Genomic DNA, 21393 nt, shown 5'->3' on the forward strand with positions numbered 1-21393 from the left:
ATAAAGTTAGTGGTCGGCGAAAACGGAGGTCCGCGGGCCGATGGACTAAGACTAAGCAAATGGTAGTTCCCTTATGTCCATGTGTTGCGAAAGGAGCTCCCCCGGTTCATACCTAGCCGCCACTTACTTCTCTTGCTCTCACTCCCCTCACCTTCTATATTCCTGCTACCTTACAGACACTATCTAGCTATACTTTGCGTCAACTGCTCAAGTCTTCTCTTCACTTCTCTCATACCTTTCTTTTATTTCTCATTTCAGTTGAAATTGTGCCACAGCTGCCGGCAGCATCATCTAATCGCCCCTCCCCCACCGCTCAACCGCACCGTCAGCTATTGTTCGCTACCACACCTCGGCTGCCCTCAGCATTATCATTCATTGCTACATCTCTGAACAAAAATGTTTAATCGCAACAATTACCCCTCGGTGCCTAATCCTTTCGGCTCTCGCCCCTCCCGTGGGGATGGTCATCCGGTCCCTAATCAACCCGGCGGGTATCAGGCTGCAGGGTGCGCATATGAACCACGCAAGGCTTTCACACGATGGCATGCTAACTCATAATCTCTACTAGTCCCGGAGGATATGGACCCCCGCTACAGGCCATGGGCAGACCTAGCCCATCATATATGCCAGCACGGAGCGAGAAGCACGCCAACTCTGGTCAAACGTGGACGCTGCGGCCTGCAAAGAGCCCGGACAATGTGTATACTTTTGGAAATTTGTACGTTGCTGTCGAATGCAAGCTATGGTTCATTGTTCTGACACTCTCTTAGAGTCGCTGTCTCCACTCAGGACTTCCCCCCCTCCCGCGATGGGCACGACCTTCTTCTTCTCATCAACGATCTTTATGTTCTCTCCGCGCGTCCGCTTGATGGGTTCCCTCCCGGTCATATTAGCATGTCAGACCCGCAGCGGACCTGGGCTGGTATCGCCTTCACAGATTCAGTGCAAGTGCAGATTTACGATCCTTTCAGCCAGGGTGGCCAGGCGTACGTCGGCTCCACCGATATCGAAGTAGGATTCGCTGGCAAGAAAAGGGTCGAGACTCCATATGACCAAGACGAGCTAGCTAGCGTTGTGATCAAGGTATGCTTCATACTTCTATTTCAGCCGCGATGATGTCATGGTTTCTCACAGGATTAGAACTTCGAAAATCAAATATTCGCCCCGGGTCAGAAGATCCTTATGGATCACCGAAGTATTCCGCTTTTGTTGACAATCAAGACCGTCCAGCGCGTCGATTTGTCCTCCGGCACCCCCGACCCTAGCGGTGGACAAGTAGAGACCAGCCCTACTGCTAGAGGTATACTCACGCGACACTCTCAGATAACTTTCTTCAAGGATGCTCGTACAGGTATTAACCTAAAGGCTTCGAACCGTCGACCGGCTGCCAACTCCATCATCCAGCCTGACTTCAAATTTGAAAATATGGGTATTGGTGGTCTTGACTCAGAGTTCAGCACTATCTTCCGTCGTGCCTTCGCGTCTCGAATTTTCCCACCGGGGCTTGTTGAGAAGTTGGGTCTCCAGCATGTGAAGGGTATTCTGCTCTACGGCCCTCCAGGAACAGGTAAAACGCTGATTGCTCGCCAAATTGGAAAAATGTTGAACGCCAGAGAACCCAAGGTCATCAACGGACCAGAGGTTTTGAATAAGTACGTCGGTCAGTCGGAAGAGAATATCCGCAAACTATTCGCAGACGCAGAGAAGGAGTACAAGGAAAAGGGCGAAGAGAGTGGTCTTCACATCATCATCTTCGATGAGTTAGACGCTGTTTGTAAGCAGCGCGGTAGCGGAGCAGGTGGCGGCACTGGTGTCGGAGACAGCGTGGTCAACCAGCTGCTTTCGAAGCTAGACGGTGTCGATCAGCTTAACAACATTCTACTCATTGGTATGACCAATAGAAAAGACATGATTGATGAGGCACTATTGCGTCCTGGTCGTCTTGAAGTCCACATGGAGATTTCTCTTCCCGATGAGAGTGGACGAGCTCAGATCCTCAAGATCCATACTCAAAAGATGCGCGACAATAATGTTATGGATAATGACGTCGATTTGCCCGAGCTGGCTCAGCTGACGAAGAATTTCTCTGGAGCCGAAATCGCTGGTCTTGTTAAGTCTGCGTCATCTTTCGCATTCTCTCGGCACATCAAAGTCGGGACAATGGCTAACGTCAGTGATGATGTTGTAAACATGAAAGTCAATCGAGCTGACTTCCACCACGCACTTGACGAAGTCAAGCCGGCTTTTGGTGTCTCCGAGGAGGAGCTGTCCAGTCGCATTCAATATGGCATCATTCATTTCTCTCCAGGCATCAACGAGATTCTTAAAGAAGGGGAGCTTTTCGTGAAACAAGTCAGCAATGCTGAATCTTCACCTCTTTTCTCTGTTCTACTGCATGGTCCGACCGCAAGTGGAAAGACAGCCCTTGCTGCTCGAATTGCCATCGACTCCGGTTTTCCCTTCATCAAACTGATCAGTCCCGAGGACATGGTTGGATACAGTGAAATGGCGAAGATTCAGCACATTACTAAAATCTTCGATGACGCATATAAGAGTCGTACGAGTGTTGTTGTTGTCGACAATATCGAGCGCTTAATTGAGTGGGTGCCTATTGGCCCGCGATTCAGCAATGCCATTTTGCAAACGCTGATGGTATGCTTGAGAAAGCAGCCCAGCAAGGGCCGACGCCTCTTGGTTCTGGCAACCACTACAGAGAGAGCTGTGTTGAAGCAGCTAGATGTGTATAACTCCTTCAATGCCGACATTATGGTTCCGAACGTGATGACGTACGAGGAGTTGAGGTATATACTGGAGAAGTCCGAAGCCTTCGATGCGTCAGAAATTGAGCAAGCACTAGAGGGCCTCGACGACATCTCTGAAAGCAAGACTATTGGGGTTGGTGTCAAGAAGGTGCTTTTGGGAATTGAGACGGCCAAGCAGGATGTTGACAAGGTAGGCCGCTTTGTGCGTGTCATCAACCGTGCCATTCAGGAGGAACACAATTTTGCGTAGAGTCAGCTGGAGCTATGCTTGACAGGACTGGTATGTCAAAGTGTACATTGATGCTAGAATAGTTGAACGTGACAGTCTGTAATGTCCACGCGTGATTATTGGAAAGAGACTTACAGGCTGATTTAATAAGGCCCCTGCCGTTTTCAATTTATTCACCTCGCTATAGCTCGGTGGGGAGGAACTGTCCACTTTCCTTTCGCCGCACCTTGGACACTCGGTCTGTCTTTAGAAATCCAGACTCCCCATCGTTTCGATTTCACCTTACTTCTCATCGGCATTAGCGGTCACTCCCGTCTTTTCCTTCTTTTGCATGCCTACCTGATCATCACCATATATTAAACACCACGCGTATGCTGCAAAACTCTACCATGCCTTCCGGCTCTATTCAACCCAAGCAGATCCTGAAGCGAGCACTGTCGCAGAAGGAATATGAGTTTTTGCAAGAATGGGCTCCCGAGACACTGAAGAATTACGAAGTTCCTTCTCAACTGAAGGCTCTTGAACCCCCTCAAGCTGCTTCCTTTGATGTACAAGATGTACCTAGCCACAGACCTTTGAGACTGCGCACGTCGTCACTGTACGAAGATTGCAAAGCTCGTGCCACCTTACAAGGAGAGAACGCAAACGAACAGTGCAGTCTACCTATCCATGCTTCAGCACAAAACAATGTCCGCTTGCCTCACCCTATGAATGCAAAGGCTGCTACAGTCTTTGTTGAGGAAAGAAATGAAGGTCAACAGCTGCAGACGAAGGTCAAGGGCTCTCAGCAAACTTGTTCGAAGAATAAAACTCCTCATGCTTATGAGTTTCAGCGTAGACCCTCTTCATGCAATTCTATCTAATCTTTTGCTAATTCTGGAACTTCTTAGGTCACTACGCTCAGCCTACTGTGAGCGCCAACAATCGATTTAACACTATTCACGCGAGCAACCAAAAGTCATCCAAGCCAGCTACTGGTGACACTCAACAGAACTCGCGCCCCTTAGTCTCGAGTGCCGCCATACCAGAGGTCTCTGGGTCCTGCCAAAACCCCAGTACTAGACCTGCCGAGATAAAAGACAAGCGCTGCTGTGACATGTCGCATTCATCTACAACAAAGACATTCAAGGCAGCAGAAAGCTCCACAGCAAATGGAGGAGATCAACAGAAACAGTGCTCTGACAGCCCAACAACCACTGCAGGACAGACATCCAAACCTATAGACATTGCTAAGAAGGCTGCCGAAGGCAGGCAGAAACTACGACTCGGGTCTGCTTGTTATACCGCGCCGAACGGCACCCGCTTCATTCGTCACAACGATCTACTCAAATGGGCAGTCGGGGTCAAGGATAAACACGATGATCTGGTGGTTTTCATGCCTGTGTTTGTCGAAAATCCGTGGAAGGGACTCAAACCTGTTCTGACCACATGTGCTGCGCGGTACTGGTGAGCTACTCTTTTCACCTGCTAACCATTTTGTTGATTTGTGCTCAGTCGAATGGCATGATGCTAATGTATAATGTTCAGATGACACCTGATTCTTTGCAGCTTTTCACGGTGTATGAGAATATCGCACCCTCGTGGCGGCATATTGCTTATGGGTTTTACAGTCTAAGGAAGCCTGCCATCCAGTAATTACTATCGCGTGACTTTCAGATCCAGGTCGTATAAAAATTACAAGCACAGGTTAGCACGGACAAGCACGCTATCTCAATGGTAGTCCAATCGGCTAAGCATACACTACTTAATCTTGTCGCATCATGCTTCATGTCATTGAGCTTTGTGTTTTGTGTTTTGTAGATTAATTGATTTTACTTCAATCCCACCCATGACTGTGCAACATTTCGCTCGCAGTGTAAAATCATGAATACAAACAGTTCTCAGCTAAGTAATGATTAAATTTCTCAGTAGATTGAAAGGTACACGGTGGGTAGTGAAGAGGTAAATGCGAACTGGTGGTCGAATAGGCTGAATCCCAAAATAGTAATGCTTCCTTCTCTCCAGCTGGGCGTTCCTTCCTTAGCCCCTGAACATAGTAAGAAGTTAGGCTACTGTACCTCGAAAATCACAGCATGCCACTGCCTCGTTAACAGCACCAACTTACCGATAGTACATTCCAAATGTATCTGAAATGCCTTTGTGATCTCACAAATTCATGTGCACGCTATCGAAACAGAAATTGAATAGGATCCGAAATCCCATCTCCCTTTACGGAAGGGGTTTGCCATTTCCCCAAGTCCCACCTCGCCCGACGATATTGGGTCGCCTTAGTAACGACCTGAAGCCACCTCAATGATACGAATTGGTCGAGAAAAATAATCTTACATGGGATGAAAATTTCCTCGCCTTTGAACCTACATGACCAAAATTCTGGGAAATTACCAGTGCGCAAACTGGCACAGCAGATCCACTAGACCTGCCAGATGGGCTTCTGCCACTGCCGCTTGTTTCACAACTTACGCGTGATGAAACACGCGGCTGGACCGATTAACTTGAGTTCATGCAAGTCTTACCTATGCTTGTCTAGCTTCCTATGTGGCGAAATGTGCCAATGGGATTCTCAAGAGACAGGGCGCGGACAATGCCCCGCGATGACGAACCCCAGATTACTGCATCCCTGGATCTTGGCTCCAGGTTCAGCTCAGCGTTACAAGTAGGCTATTGTTCCTGCATTAGTGCGACTGACTGCTAACCGTAATCTGGTGCATCAGGACACAGTGCTGGCAGATCTTTACATATTAGTGCACACTACGGCGCTCCACTCCCCGGTCGATCCTTCAGAGAACTGAATGTACGCAGTGTGGCTGGAGGCGCTGTGCCACACTTGACACCAGATGACAACGCAATCCCTGAGCTTAAGGAGCTCCGGTTCTCCTAAAAGCGGCTAGAGGAACAGGGGGTGGAGCGGAGGAGGCCGAGCGTGTTCTGTCCGCCGGCGGAGTCGGCACAGCGGGATCGACTTCGGACAGACTGCTCTTTAGGTCTCGAGAGAGAACGCGAGGTGGCTTGTGGCAGGCTCATACCAGTCTCAGAGTCTCGCTCTAGATTCTTATATCCCTCTGTTCGTATTCTTGTGTTGATGTCCCAACATCCTTGGTATGCGCCCAAGGCATATCTCCGAGGGCCGTGCCCATATCGTGACCCCAGGTGACCCGGACCTAGCACATGACTTGGCACTTGTCGTCACAGGATGTGGCGGCGGGAGATCTGGCTGTTACCTCCAAGTCAATTTGAAACGTCGCGGGCGTCGTTTTTGCATCTCCGGGTTTTATGCTTCGATTGGTCACCTTGCTTCCACCGCGGATCCTGTCAGAAATGCAACAATTCTCGGTTTCGCAAGAAAATCGAAATATATTGACAGAAGTCACGCGTATCCACCGGTGAGAATTGAATACAGCAGTACATTGCGCACCCCCCGAAGGATTGAGGGAAGGCCATTCCAGAAAATCCTCCCAACCATACAATATCGCAAACCAGAACTAACCAACCCAAACCCAAGCACGCCGAATACCGAACCCAAATAACTCAAATTACCATAAAGCAGCTTTCACTATTCCTGACGGTGATGTTGCCACCCAGAAGCGATCCTCGGTCCGATCCAGAACATGATGTTTTCCCAATCGCTCAGTTGTCATCGAAAGTGTATTTCTTGGTCGCACGACGATATTCATCGGGATGGGCTTTTTCAGCTTTCGCCTTCAATGCACTTGGATGTTCAGTCAGCACTTCATGTACCAGAAGAGAGCAGGAACCGCCCGCAGATCACGCGCGCGGAAGATCTGCTGTGGTACCAATAAAAGGCCGAACGCTGCCAAGAATTATTCTGACAGCGGAGCGCGGCGGACGTCCGCGCAGCTGCTCAGCGGAGCGGAATCCGTTTACGACGGCCGTATATGATGCAACAGGGAACCCTGCCCATGGAGGAGTTTGCAGCTTACTTGACGCGTTTCTGTGTCCATTCCAAATCTCGCTTGGTCTCGCGGGCGACTTTCATACCATCGGCAAAATTGGCGCGCACGCCCTTCAGGCGCCTTTGCGCAAGGGCTTGCAGCTCAAGCAGCTCCCGCTGCTTCGCATTCAGTTGTCCGGAACTGGTTTCGCAAAATCTCAGTCTCGCTCTACCTCTGAATCATGTCTCCCACGGAATGCTATGAGGGGGTTTAAAGACAACCGCCGCAACGAGGGATAGTCACTCACGCTTGTGCCTGCATTGCAAGTCCCTTGTCCAACGGTGTTGGGTCAAACATGTTCTGCATCCGGTCGTTCAAAACATCGACAACATCAACTCCGGAGTAAGAGGCAGAGCTGGACTCGTAGTCACCGCCAATGCTTCCAGATGCGTAACTGTATCCGGCAGATGTACGGCTTCCTGCAGTGGTGCTGGCGTCGGAGATATCAGGAGGGGATCCCAATACTCTACCCACGGGATACAGGCTTGCTGGTACTGGGGCCTTGGAAGGGATACTGATTGGAAGAGCGGGAGACTGATAGTGATGAGTCGCCATTGTGAAGAGAGGTCTCAGACTGATGAGAAGTATGGCAGCAGTGATTCACAGTGCAAGAAGCGTTCAATGACTGACACGGATCAAGGGGCTGGTATGTCAGAAGACAAAGACCGGAGTTATAAAAGGAGTCTGACGAGTGATGATGAAAGGGACAAGATTCTTGGAGAGATGGGAAAGGAAGAGGGAGCAAGACTGGACGATCGAGGATGAGGAGAGGGCTTATATAGCCCTCCGCGGAGAGTCTTCCATCCGGCGGAACGAACTTTGATCAACAGAAATGAGACTTAGCAAAGACCTGAGGGGAAATCGGGGGCCTCGGGGATGGGCGAGATGGAGCCATTGGGCATTGGAATTGTCCGGGGAGGCATTTTCTTCCACCCCCCCTTCTGTCTCTCACCCTCCATCATCCCTCCACTTGTCGCCAATCCCAACCCCCCAATTCCGCCCGTCTTGCAGTTTCTGAACTCCAATTCGCTCCTTCTTCCGAAAGGACCCCGCTCTGGCTGAAAGGATGCAAAATCAGAAAGATTGCTGAATGGCCGGAGAGTGGTCCAGCCCTCTGCGTTGTTCCTCCACAAGGATATCCTGCCCCGATGTCCCGTGACGACACTATCGGGTTACCTGGAGGTCCTCGGGCGTTTTACTCTTTCTCTACTTGGGCTGCAATGGCTTGGATGTTAGGAAAAGGCTATAAGAGGGCTATCGAGAAGGGCTGGCAAGCTGGTCCTGCGTTCTCTCGAGTTTGGCCTTAGCGAAATCATTATCCTTCATCTGACCCCCACCATGGGGAAGTGACTCTATGAGTTAAAAACCACGAGACTTCTAATCAGTCCAGATTGACTCTTTTAACTGTTAACCACTGCAGTCCTTGTCTTCCGGATGTGAAGGCAGTAAAAGCCTTTCCCTCTATCAGACTACTCGTTTGCGAACGAGCCATCAAGATCAGGAGGCTGGGTGGCTGGATTGTGCCGCTGCAGCAGAAATGCAGAAGACCGACTCGACAAACAGAAACCTCACTGTGGTGTGAAATTCCTGTCTACGGAGCAGTAAATGTCTGCGACATACAGTCGAGCTGTACCAACCATTGGGCCCTTGAACCATATTACCCAGATCGTGGCTCAGTTGTCGGAGTTCGAATTCTTGCAGTCTCGCCCGTCTTGAGATGGTAGAACCTTCCGTTCGGCTGGCTTGAGGACATATTACGGTAAGAAAGCTTGTCTCTTTTGTATTCCGCCTTCGACACATGACTTGATCCGTGAGTCGCTAAATGAATGACGATACTCTGAGTTAGAGACTGCAAGGCTCGAATAACTGCAAACGCAGTGAATGCAGCGGGAGGTGACGAAACTTACGGCTTTGCGTAAAAAGCAATGATCCGGATATTGGAATTCGTGAATCAGCAATTGGACATCTCTGCATATGCTCGGGAACGAACGAACAAAACCAGTTTGTCATCTAAGACAAAATAATGACAAGCACGGAGAAACGGCAACTCAGGAGCACAAAAGGGCCGGACTTGAATTCTCAGACCAAGGGCCCACGGGTTATGACTCCTGCTAACTCGGCGCGGCGATCCAAGGTCACTCGAGTGGCACAGCAGGGCAGGAATTGGCCCCTGAGATCAAATGAGAGACTGTGTAACAGACAGGGGTATTTCCCATCAATTTCATGCGCCGGGCATATGACATGCAAAGAACAAAAACCCGTCCGGGATGTGGGTTTCAATGAGTGTGTCGTCCGCTTATCGGCGGCTTAGCATCCATCCCGCGCCTGTATGTCTTCCGTTGAGCGATGGAATGAACCATCATCCACCACTCCCAACGCTGACAAGCGCTATAGACGCCAACATTATGTTAATCTCGATGATAGATGGGGCAGAATGGGTCCAGACGAGAACCGGATCGACTGGCTTGCAGATACATACAGAACTTACTATTGTGTCGAAACAGGCTCGGAGCCCTCCGGTCCTCCCAAGACTTTGGTTCAGGGCATCCCTGCCTAGTAAGCCGAGATTTCGAACTCAGGGCCTCATGATAATACCGAAGGCAGTACAAATGACATGGCGCCAGGGAAGTAAGAGACACGGTCTGGATGCGCGCGCAATACAGGTTCTTGTCTGACAGGCAGATCGGAGTTGCTAAACACGCAAGGAAAGCCTGTTCTTTCTGGTCGCCGGCTTGGATCAGAAGACAAACCAGTCACGATCGACGCCGGCTTCACGGTGATATCCACCGACAACCATCATGGCCAGTGGCATTCCATCATTTTTATACCCTATGCGGGCACCGTCATTATGTCTACAGCCTTGCTGCCTCATGAACTCTCGGCTTGTTGCCTGACAATGGCGGCCGTATTCTTATCCTCATGTCACTCAGAAGTGTGCCTGAGCGGCCCTAACCATCAGGTCTCTAGTATTGGCACCTTAGAGAAGGGTCTCTTTTGCCTGCTTGTCCAGCAGCCCGACCGGAAAAATTGGTCACACAAAGATCCAATGAAGTGATGTCTATGCCTCCGCGAGATGAGGAATATTTTGATCAAATACGTTCATCTGGCTTGACTTGATTTGGATTCTGGGCTTCCTTTTTCACTTTATTTTTCGCTTTTCATTTCATTCTTTTTCCATTCCCTCTTACATTACAGCACAAATTTTCCCAAGTCGCCAAGCGCTGCTATGCAGCATGTCATATCGCCTGAGTAGAAATTGAGAGAATGGCCAACAAGGCAGGATCGAATTATCTCACTTTTAGAATACGGAGAGCAGCGGCTTGAAGAGCCTATCTTGTCTACACTGGTACCGCTACGCTAATGCAACCGACTGCTGCTCGACATGCGCCGATGCTGCACCAAGGCTTCTGGGCTAGCCTGCTAATAACTTCCCAGATGCATGCTAGGTCATGGCTTCCTATGGTTGTGAGACGACAGTCCCCGCAGTGCCCAACAATCGGCTGCAGGCGAGGGTGCGTGCTGAGTTTCTCCATGGGCGAAAATACGACTCCGGAGTGGAGGGGCAGACAGGCTTTCCTTTCCTGTCAGCTAACGGCGCCGGACGCACGCTGCGGATGGCTAGTCCTTCTTTTTAGAGGGATGATGCAGCGCAGGTGGGGTTGAAATGGGGGGAAGAGGGACTACACTCATTCGCCTTGCGCTCGTTTGCTTCCCTCACCGCCACATGAGGAATCGATTAACTGCGATCATCTTGCTCACACCATATCGAAAAGACCACCACCATACCTATTAATTCCGACAGCTAGATATCTAGCCCTATCACCCACCGGATTCTCCTCACTGTCTTGCTTTGTGGACAGTTTTTCCTCAGATCGCAGGGAGTGGATTTAAGATCACGGGTCGGGGCTGGGCCCGTCCTACGATAAGCGCTCGTTCTAAACCAACTTCAACTCGGCATGCAGCTCCATCATCCTGCGATCATCCATGCTCGTGCCTGACATACAGACTTGTACCTAAGCATCAGATCTAGCAGTTGCGGCACAGGATTCAAATCAGGCCGATAGCAATAACGTCATCCCAGTACTTATTCCAACGATGACTCGATTGGGGTATTCAGTTGTGGTTTGATGCCATTCGGCTGCTGAACTAGTTGATTGCCTTGTGGTTTTTTTTCATCCTATCGAGATGGGTCCCGACAAAACATTTCTTGCTCCATGACATCTACTCGCGATTTCCTTTCGAGCAGCCAAGACACCAACTAGGCTCCATTCAGCCCTCACAAATCAGTGTTGTGCCAACATTTATTAAATTGGAAATCCCGATGAAGATGGAATCATTGACAGACGAAAGCACAAACGAACGACGAAGTCAAATCCAGCTCTGACAAAGCGTTGATCCTGCAACTCGTTCACTTATCGTCTACGGTCCCGCACCCTCCACATGCCGATGAGCGGACCATGACCTAAGAGGTTAGTTGGAGTAAAATGGTCCCACGGTAAGTCTTCAGGTACGGTACAGTTTCTCAGAGATGCAGGCAGATCGTCGAGGCATAGCTTCACTACTTGTTCTATCGCGTATACGACATTTCCCTCGATATATTATCACTGTAAAAAGAGCTTCAGGAGTCTTGCATCCATGATAAAGGTCATCTTTCCAGCCTGCATGCAAGTTAGAGAGAGGGGGAGAGGGAGAGGAAGGTACATGTAGTGCCTCAAAATGGGAGGCGCAATGTGATGTGAGCCAAGCTACAGGCTGAATGTACTCTGGAGAACTATATCATTTCAAGAATCTCGGTGGATGAAAAGTACTTAGTCATAAATCATGTCCTTCATTTATTCATCAATAGTGTGCATGTGTGTGTGTGTGTGGGGTCGTATGTGTGAGATGGACCGGTTATGGCTGAAAGGTGAGCCCAGAGCTACCACACCTGTTTGGAACTTCAGGACATTTATGCCAACAAAGCCCCACCATCATAGAGTATTGCAGGAAGGTGTTTCCAAAGAAAGAAGAAGAGGAAAGGGGTTTGAACCAAAGCACACGCTTAAGAGGGGGACAGAAACCAAAAAGGGTGTTTGGGGAGCAAGTAGGGACCGTCCAGGCTATTTATATACTCCATTGGCTTGTAGTATGTGGGGAAAGGAAAAAAAAAAAAAGCATGAGGCTGAAAGACACTTGGAATGAAATCAGAAAGCAGCTTCCATAAGAAAGAACAAACAAACAGATTCGCTGAGAGAGAAAAGAAACTTAAGCGATAATGGTTCATAGCTGCACTGGATAAACTAGGAGTATCTCTGACCATTGAAAAGAGGATCAATGACACCCCCCCCCCCACACCCCCCCCAAAAAAAAAACAATGAGACAAAAAAGAAAACTCCAATTTATACAGATGTGGTATCTCAAACACACAAAAAAAGCGGGGAGCGACAAAGGGGGAGGAGAGACAGTTTTTTTTCCGAGAATTTCCTATTCTCTTCCTAGAACATCTCTGCCCCTCGATGATATTTATTTTTTCCCTATTCATTTCAACTGCTGGCGGTGCTGCTGTTGCGGCTGCTGTTGGGGTTGCTGTTGCTACTGCTGCTGCTGCTGCTGCTGCTGCCGCTGGCAGTAAGTGGCTTTTCCTCCTCGGGCGTGAGTGCGATGACCGGACTTTCAGACTGGGGTGTTTGGGAGTTGCTGTGGAGTGGCGGCGTGCCGGCGTCGGTACTCACACTCCCTCTATCGCGGTTCGTCATTCGCGTCCGGGTATAAGTGGGAACAGGAGCGAGGTATTGGTCGAGCATCTCCGCCAGGATTGTCGATCGGACAGGCTTGGGAAGGTAGTTGTTCATGCCGGCATCGAGGCACTTCTCCCGGTCGCCCTCGATGGCACTGGCCGTCATTGCGATTACCAGCGCCTCGTTGACATTCGGATCTGGGTCCTTGCGAATTTCGCGCGTTGCATTGTACCCATCCAAGGTGGGCATCTGCACGTCCATGAGGACCACGTGGAAAGGGTTTCCTTCACGGGAGCGAGCCCGCAGAGCCTCGACCGCTTGGCGACCGTCGCTGTAGGCTTCGCACTGAAGATTTAGCCCAGTCACGAACTTGACGGCGATCTTCTGATTGATTGGGTTGTCTTCGGCAATGCACACCCGGATTTGATCACGGGGGACCATACTCAAATCACGAGCCGTGGGTTTGGGAGAAGCCTTCTCTCCATCTGCCTTGAGCTTCGAGCGAAGACCTTTACTGGAGCCATCTTTCACCTTGTTGAATGATAGATGGAAGGTTACGGTGGTCCCGACGCCGGACGTGGAGTCGAGCCAGATCGCACCTCCAAGGACGTCTTCAATAATGGCCTTGCAGATGCTCAACCCGAGACCACTGCCTCCGTACGATCTCGCTGTTGAATTGTCGGCCTGAGAGAAAGGTCGGAAGAGTCGCGACTTCTGCTCTTCGGAGATGCCGATTCCTGTGTCCGACACTGAGCATTCCAACCGGACGCGCCCTTTACCTTCGCGTGACACCCGGGCCCGCACGGTCACCGATCCTTTGGGTGTGAATTTGTAGCTGTTGCTCAGCAGGTTCATGAAGATCTGATGCAAGCGGACAGGATCGCCAAGGACTACAAGTTCTGGTGGAACCTTGTCCAAGTCCTCGATTGTCTCCAAGCCTCGGTCGCGGTGGGTATAGCGAAGCGCACGGACTACCTCCGATATCGTCTCGCGTATATTGAGAGGCACGGTGGATATCTTCATCTTTCCTGCCTCCAGCTTGGAAAAGTCAAGAATATCGTTGATGAGCGTCAGCAGAGTATCAGCACACACTCGGATCGACTCTACGTATTCATCTTGCTCTTTATTCAGTTGAGTGCCCTTGAGAAGCTCTGAAAGGCCAATCACGCCATTCATCGGAGTGCGTAGGTCATGGGAAATATTAGCAAGGAAGATGGACTTGGCCTTGGCTGCATCTTCCTTCAGTTTCACATTGTGCTTCGCCTCGGCTTCTGCCACCTTAGCCTTCTGCTCCGCCTCTCGAGCCTGGGTAAGCGCACGCTTTTGCGCTTCTACCATTGATGCATTCGTGGCACTGACTTTGCGAACCTCACGGAAGAGTAACGCGTTGGACAAGGAAATGCCGATCTGGTTACAAAGCAAGTGAAGCACGACCACGTTCCGTTGGGTGAAGGAGTTGGGTTTACCTTCGATGTGAATCACACCTAGAAGGTTTTCGGCTTGCATGATTGGCAATGCGATGACCGACCTCCCGAGAGGATATCTTGTCTGATAAGCTTCGCTTACGTTGGAAAATCGCTCATCCTCGAGAACGTTGTGAACGAGGACCTCCTCCCGAGTACGCATAACGTAGTGGGAGATCTGGTGAGCCATCTTATCCTCAATCTCCGAGAATGGAAGACCGTCAACATAAGACTTTTGTCCCTTCTCCATGTCGCCGGTTGCCGCCACGGTGAAATTGTTATCGAAGTTTGTGGCAATAAGAGCGGAATCCGAACCGTTGCATGATTCCAGAACGATTTCAATCATTTTAGTCAAGAGCTTATCGATCTGAAGCTCGGAAGACATCACTTGACTTGACTCGAGAATACTTGAGAGATCAATGATATCTACTGATTGTCAGATTAAAAAGAAATTCGGCGTATGGACATGCAAGGTCAAAAACAAGAGCTTTTAACTTACCGAGGCCAACGCCCGAGATGTCCAAAGAACGCTCGCCAGCAGTGACACCATTCTGTTCTAACCAGCGCTGTTTGCGGTCATCTTCTTCCATGTTCGGATTCACACCCATGTGTTCCTGCCCAGTATTGCGGTTGATCCCAAGGAGTGAGTCAACGGTCTGACAGCCAGCGTCAACATTCCTCGACGAGGTTGCGGTTTTCAGAAGCCATTCGTGCTTCTCAGTCAATTGTGCTGCTTTTCCCACTGCACTGACTGCGGCCCAGGCGGCGATCGCATCTTGCATCACTGAACGTGCCGCTCTCTTCGCACCACGGCGAATCAGAAATTCACCGTGCAGCTCCAACGCAAGGGCTTCCTCCAATGGCCACCCATGGATCTGGCAGTGATCAATGGCCGCCTCAAATGCTTGAATAGCTGAAGTGTGGTCGTTGCGGACTTCGCAAATCAGGGCTTCAAGGATCAGAGACCACATGCCATAATTTGCATCACAAGCACTCCGAGCGAAATCAACCTCTGCTTTGTACTCCAAAACCGTCTTCAAGCCTCCATCGAGATACCCGCGGGCAGGGTAATCGTTATGGAGTGTTAGGAGGGAGAGCGCAAGATAAAAGTAGACGACATAAGACACACGAGCAGACCACAACCGGGGCATTGTATCCATCATCTGCATGCCAACCTCTATTGCTCTGGTATGGTGGCCGTATACGAACAATGGAATCATGGCTAGGCCCCAGTAGATGTCCCGCGGACGATCGGCATTGCTGGCGTTATTGTCAAGGAAGGCTATGTATTCGTTTGTGTGATGATGTTCGTCGGACATGACAGTGTCAGCAAATCGACAGGAGGTTTTCCCTTGCAGCGCGCGTGCTACTTGTCTAGAAGATCACGAGAGTCAGAGATTGCGCTTACTCAACCCGTGTGTTTGGGACATGGTCGGATGAAGGGACTTACCGTACTGCCAGAAGAGTGGCACCCCCACGTGTATCATTTACCCAGTCAGGTATATCCTCTGGGCTTTCATTACAGAAAGCCTCTACCTGGGCCATATCGTGGCCCAGGAAAAGCCGCGTCATCGCCATCGAAGAGAGACTGATCAACGTGATGTAGGGGTCGCCCATCGAAAAAGAGGTCTCTACCGAGGTTTCAAGAACGGGGAGGGTGGATGACAATGGCACTCGCAGATGAGCCACATAGAGATTATGAACGATCAAGCCCCGGCCTTGAGTCCATGGCTCCGGGCACCGCTCAAGGAGACTCAGTGCATGATCGCTAAGTTTGACAGCAAGATCCAAGTCGCGAAAGCGACTGAAGGAGATCATAGCAAGATGAGAGCAGCCTATTGAGATCTGCACGAAACCTCCCTTGAAAAGGTGGAGATTCATCATCTCTATTGCCATTCGATAGAAAGTTAAACCATCATCCCAGTACGTGACGGACATGGCCTCAGCCATCACTGCTCCGATGGTGATCATGTTGATGTCTTTGCTGATGGGCTTTCGAACATTTGCCTCCAAATCTATCTTGCCGAGGTATTCACCAAGACTTTTGTAGGCCGTATCGCATTGTTCATATGTGGTGGGCTCCCGGAGATGGACGCCCAACTCATCGAGGCATGTGAGGAGCGAGTCCATGGAGCGGAGGTGATTACCCATCTGGGCGTAGATCTTTGCCTTTACGATCCAGGCCCTGGACTTGCAAACGGCACTTTTTCCGTGCTCAAATACTTTGTCCAAAAGATCCAGGGCTTCAGTGTTGTGGCCTTGAGACCATGACATCTCGGCGGTGGCGATATGAAGACGCAATGTCTCATGGTAGTAAACGTCGGTGTTATTGTCATTCCAAGGATCATCCTGGAGGAAGGCAATGCAATGGCGGAAGTACCAGAGCGCAGTTGGGCGAGCGCCTGACTGGGCTGCTGTCTGGGCAGCTTCCCAGAGGATTTTCCGATATTCCAATCTTTCAACTACGCGAGACTTGATGATTCGGGACGCCAATGCCACATGTCGTGCCAGGGCATAGCGACTGCGTCCGTCATGGTAGTATTTCATCATCGCCTGAGATATGATGAAATGCATCTTCTCGACATTCCGACCCTCAGTCAATGACAAGGCGGCTTGTGAGAACCGATCATTTACAAACCTTGGGTGTCCCGAGTCAATGGAACGATCAAGTAGGGGCAAGATTAGGTTCAAAGGGGGGTTGTACATACCTGAACTCATCATCTGTTTTCCCGGGAATGATAAGGTTGGCTTGGACAAGATACTGCAGTCCAACGACGATGTCGGCCTCTGACTGTCGAATCAGGTTTGCATTCTGCGGGCACGTCAAGTCAAGAGTCTCATCGTCGTCGCTCGAAAATAGAAACTCGCTTGTAAGAAGCTTTTGGACCAATGAAAACGCAAACGGGCTCCCTAATAACGCTCCCCAGACCATTATAGACCTCGCTGCTGTCGGGGTCTCTTGAAGACGCCGAGCAATGAATCCGAGTCCCAGACCCTCGCCATACCTAGGTGCCACGAATTCGGTGAAAATGCGATCCAAGTCAAACTCCCAGCTAGAGTTCTTCCAAGAATACCAGATGCAGTTTTTGCTATAGCAGGTCTCCAACATCATGCGTACAAAGAATGGGTTGCCCATGCTCTTCTCTTGAATCACGGCCGCGAGTGGCGTCAGCGTCGGGTTGGGGGCTTGATGCATCGTAGCCGCTACGACCTGCGTGATTTCCTCTTCTCCGAGGGGCTTTAGCATAATCCGGGTCACATTAGGATTGTCCGCTTCGAACAGTAATTTGATAGCGTCTGACTCGAGTTCAGACTTTCGGCTTGTGAGAATCAGCACACAAGGTAGCTTTGCCTTCACAATATTCATGATCAATTCCAGGGTTTCGTCGTCAGCATATTGCAGGTCATCCACGCATGCGCAAATCACCCTGTACTGTGATAGAGTTTTCAGTATTTCCAAAAATGTATCCATCAACCGCATGTTCTTCAGTGCCGCATTAGACAAAAAGAAGTCCACCGAGCTTTGTCCATCGTTAAGATGGGGCATTGCTACGCGTTTGGACGGTTCCCCTTTGGTCGAAATATCCTTGAATATGTGCTGCGCTGCCGACAGCCTAGGCGAGATCTGCTTGTCCTTGCTCCCAGAGGACATGAGCTGTTCGGGGAGCTCAAGAACTCGGTGCAATGTCGGCCACATGGGTCGCAGCGCTGTGCGAACATTATTGTGATAGTCGGTGGTCACATCACGTTCGGAAAATATTTGGCGGAGAAGGCTCGCCAAGATCTTCGCAAATGGTTCGAAGGGAACTCGCCGAGCTCGGTCCAGACGGGCTATACCGATATAGCCAAGCTTACGAATCGTGGGTTGGACTCGGTTCAAGAGGTCGGTCTTGCCAATACCAGCCGCGCCGCTAATGGTGATTATCTCGCATTTCCCGATCCGGCGTGTTTTGTTGGCAGCTTTGGGTCGACTCATGGAAGTGATTGACTCCCCATGATTCTGCGTGCTTGTGCCACCCGGGGGATAGCCATCCCGGTCTGCGATATCCCATGATGCACGTGACTCGACCGGACTCTTGAGCCTGCCAGAGGCGTTTCCGGGTCTCGGGGTCGAAAGGGAAGACTCTGTACTATGCAAGGACTCATGCGTTGAGATCCGCCCTAGAGGGCCGCCGTTAGGAGTTTTGGATGCTAGGTGGAATGAGCCCGAGTCGCTCGAACCAGACGCAATCTCGAAACTGTCAACGCGCCCATCGGAAACGGATGAGTTCGAGCCCACCCCAGTCGAAGCCTGTGCACCAGCTCTGGCATACGCAGACTGTTGGCGCCTTTGAACCTTCTCCACCACACCGATGATCTTCTCGTATTCCTCGCGTCGACCGAACATACGAGATGGCAGAGTGAAGAACGATGAGACGTCCCGCTGTGCAATCTGAAAATCCTTCAGGGCCTCGCTATCCCCATCTCCGAGGAGCTGGGAGATCTGCGCCAGATCTCGCTTGACAGATGAGATCGTGTTGTAGCGATCATTGAGAGCCTTCTGCGTCATTTTCTGGATGACTGCTGATACGGCATCCGGGACATCCATTCTCTTCGCCGAAACGGGAACCAGTTTCTTCCCGAGAACATTTTGCACAACTTCAACGGGATCGCTGCCAGTGAAAGCTGGTTTGCCCACCAGCATAGTCCAAAAGAGCACGCCTAGCGCATAGATATCTGTCCGGCTGTCCGGCTCCGTTGGCATCCGTCCCGTCTGCTCGGGTGCGATGAATTGCAACTTGTTCTTGACGCCTAATTCCCTCGAGAGTGATGACCAGCCTTCACTCAGGATGTTGTCAAATGAACGAGCTCCATTACCAGTATTGGTCAACTTCACCAAACGAGCCTCCCGATTGAAATGAAAGGCATCTCCCCGGATTTCACCATGAACGGTTTTGAGGCCGTAATGTAGAAGTTCCAAGCAGTCACATGCCCCAATCGCAAAGTCCAGAAACACCGAAAGAGAAACCTGCTCTCCGGGGGTGGGCTCGTTGCTGTCGGTTCTGTCGCCAACTGCGAACCAGGCGGGCCCAAAAGCGACCAGCTCTCGCAACATGTTCGGACCGGGCGACTCGAACAAAGCCACAAGCAAAGTGCCTGAATCACCGGGGTCTGGCGGCAGCCGTATCAGATCGATCGGGCGTATTGTGTGGTTGCAATCTGGATCCGAGGTTTGCACAATCGACCGTAGCATATGAAATTCGCGCTCGAGTCTGACAACGTGGGACGAAACACGGGCGACCACAGGAATCCAGATCGGCTCATGATCGATACGAGAGAGCGACAATTCGCTGCTGGACTCGCTAAGGCTGCTCCTCCAATGATGACGGAACGGGGGGCGGGATTCGGTGCGCGGGGAATTGCGAGCCAGGCTGGAGGGGCCCGAGGAGGTTGCGGCAGGGGTCGAGACATCAGATTCGACGGCATGGCGAAGGCCGAAAACATGCCAGTGGTTGTAAGTGGAATGGAACGGCTCAACGGACTGATCCCAGGTGTATCCAGGTAACTGCGCCAATCTCTCAAAGAGCCGCGCCGGGGGGAGCGGCAAGTCGTCCCCCAAGATATGGCTATCCTCCATCGGAACCGACAATAAACACTTGTGTCAGAAGGTCACCCCTCAATTGACGGCCATGAAGTATTCAACAGTCGTATGTAGACGCACTCGGACTCGGAGGAAGAGGTGGTCGGAGTGGTGCGTAAGAACATTCATAAAGAATCGAAGAGACGGGTGAAACAATAATCGCCAAGGACGGTGGGGAGAGGGAGGGACGAGTGGGCGAACGAGAGACAGTGAGGAGAAAGAGAGAGCGAGCGAGAGACAGTAGTGTGTCTGCCGCTTCTTCTGTGACTAGATTAGGTAAAGGTCATCCACGACGGTGGCTTCAGTCGAGACCGCACGGGGGGGGGGGGGTGGATTATGCGCAGTTCGTCTGTCTTCTTCGTCTCCGTCAAGTGCAGTCGGAGGGAGGGTAGCTTACCCCCGATACTATCACCGAGTCAAGGATCGGTTGTGCAAAGGGAACAACTTTTGGGACTCCAGTGACTTCAAAATGGAGTAGTTTGAGGCAGGGAACTTTGATTTCGGGGGAGAGGGGGGAAGAGCGGCCTGAGGCTATTGAGTTTCCTCATCGAGACAGGCTGAGTCAGCTGCCGTTGGGCATCACGAGGAAAACAAATGAAATAAAAGGAAAAAAAAAAAAAAAGTGGGCGGCCGATCAGCCGTCGGTATTCAGGGAACAACGTGATGGATGATGATGGATGGCAGTAAACGGCCGATTTTAACTATGAGTCTGTTTTTTTTTTTTTTAAAAAAAACCTACTTATCCATATCTCCAGCCTTGCCAAGTCTAGTAAGGTCCAGTGCAATTGGGTGGGTTTCAATTTGTTCTTCTTTCTCTTTGGTCCTTTTCTTCCCTTAAATCCTGCTTGCCAGATTGTGGTACAGTAGATTGTGGCACGGTGCAGATATCATGCATCCAGGGTAGTCTGCCAAGAAGCTGACCAAAAGTACGGGGATGATCCATCGCACATTCTCCGGCACATGGAAGGTTAGAAACTGCATATTTAGCGACCACAGAAAAGTCATAGCAATGGAAGGTCCTAATAAGGTACTAGTGAATAAGGCTAAAGAACATACTCCTGACTATCACAATCAAAAAGGGGGGATCACCCCGGAATTTTGATTCGAGGAACAACGGGTCCTGGCCCTGAACGAAAGTCACTCAGGCTTAATCTGAGTTTCACTAGACTAGCATTGGAAGATGTCACCGGCACAATGTCATGGACTTCCCGATTGTTAGCGCCCATTGGTCGCATCGATGCTGTCTCAGATCGAAGGAGTGCCAATGCCTAAATTACTACTACTAGGTATCTCACGCGTGCCATCCCGATATAAGTGGCCTTCGTCATACCATCTGTTCTTCAAGATCGTCAGGTTCCTGCACGGACACCTCGTACCCAAACCAGTACTGCAGCACCAGCGGTGCAAGAAAGGGGTCCAATGCATGGGAGGAACAGTACAGGACAGGGTGCAGATAACCGGGTGCTGGTGATACGTGGACGGTTCGTTTCTACTGCAGGCGGTGTATCACACTCAGTCCACCTCCCTGAAGCTCAATGTACGATGTACGATGTACGATGTATAAGATTGAGTATGCTAGCCTGGTTCGAATCCATGGTACCAAAATCGCCTGGAAAGCTGCCAACCCACGCGGCACCGTGACGGTCTGATGC

The 21393-nt window shown here is 50.6% G+C and overlaps 5 protein-coding genes across 5 annotated transcripts; 3 read left to right on the top strand and 2 right to left on the bottom strand.

The window, feature by feature from the left end:
• The first annotated feature begins 122 nt into the window (after nt 1-122).
• Nucleotides 123-3241, top strand: BP01DRAFT_43339 (AAA family ATPase SEC18). Its single transcript, XM_025579853.1, has 4 exons — nt 123-506; nt 569-718; nt 771-1083; nt 1141-3241. Exons 1-4 carry the CDS (start codon nt 397-399, stop codon nt 3010-3012), a joined length of 2445 nt encoding a protein of 814 aa, XP_025431514.1. The 5' UTR covers nt 123-396; the 3' UTR covers nt 3013-3241.
• BP01DRAFT_43336 (uncharacterized protein) lies at nt 3176-3971 on the top strand. Its single transcript, XM_025579851.1, has one exon. The coding sequence runs from the start codon at nt 3363-3365 to the stop codon at nt 3852-3854; it is 492 nt and encodes a 163-aa protein (XP_025431515.1). The 5' UTR covers nt 3176-3362; the 3' UTR covers nt 3855-3971.
• Nucleotides 3972-4689, top strand: BP01DRAFT_43337 (uncharacterized protein). The gene is made up of 2 exons (XM_025579852.1): nt 3972-4437; nt 4519-4689. Coding segments are annotated over exons 1-2 (351 nt in total). The 5' UTR covers nt 3972-4087; the 3' UTR covers nt 4520-4689.
• Nucleotides 4690-6368: 1679 nt separating this feature from the next.
• BP01DRAFT_318806 (KxDL motif-containing protein) lies at nt 6369-7654 on the bottom strand. Its single transcript, XM_025572651.1, has 3 exons — nt 7189-7654; nt 6930-7082; nt 6369-6697 (listed from the first exon to the last, which is right to left on the bottom strand). The coding sequence occupies exons 1-3, from the start codon at nt 7494-7496 to the stop codon at nt 6616-6618; spliced, it is 543 nt and encodes a 180-aa protein (XP_025431517.1). The 5' UTR covers nt 7497-7654; the 3' UTR covers nt 6369-6615.
• Nucleotides 7655-12282: 4628 nt separating this feature from the next.
• On the bottom strand, nt 12283-19738 carry BP01DRAFT_391694 (putative sensor histidine kinase/response regulator; the record flags this gene model as incomplete). Its single annotated transcript, XM_025578098.1, has 4 exons — nt 12283-14547; nt 14621-15495; nt 15572-16759; nt 16830-19738. 4 exons carry the CDS (start codon nt 19736-19738, stop codon nt 12464-12466), a joined length of 7056 nt encoding a protein of 2351 aa, XP_025431518.1. The 3' UTR covers nt 12283-12463.
• Nucleotides 19739-21393: the final 1655 nt, after the last annotated feature.

This window comes from Aspergillus saccharolyticus (assembly GCF_003184585.1).
Source record: "Aspergillus saccharolyticus JOP 1030-1 unplaced genomic scaffold BP01scaffold_14, whole genome shotgun sequence".
Classification (NCBI taxonomy): Eukaryota; Fungi; Ascomycota; class Eurotiomycetes; order Eurotiales; family Aspergillaceae; genus Aspergillus; species Aspergillus saccharolyticus.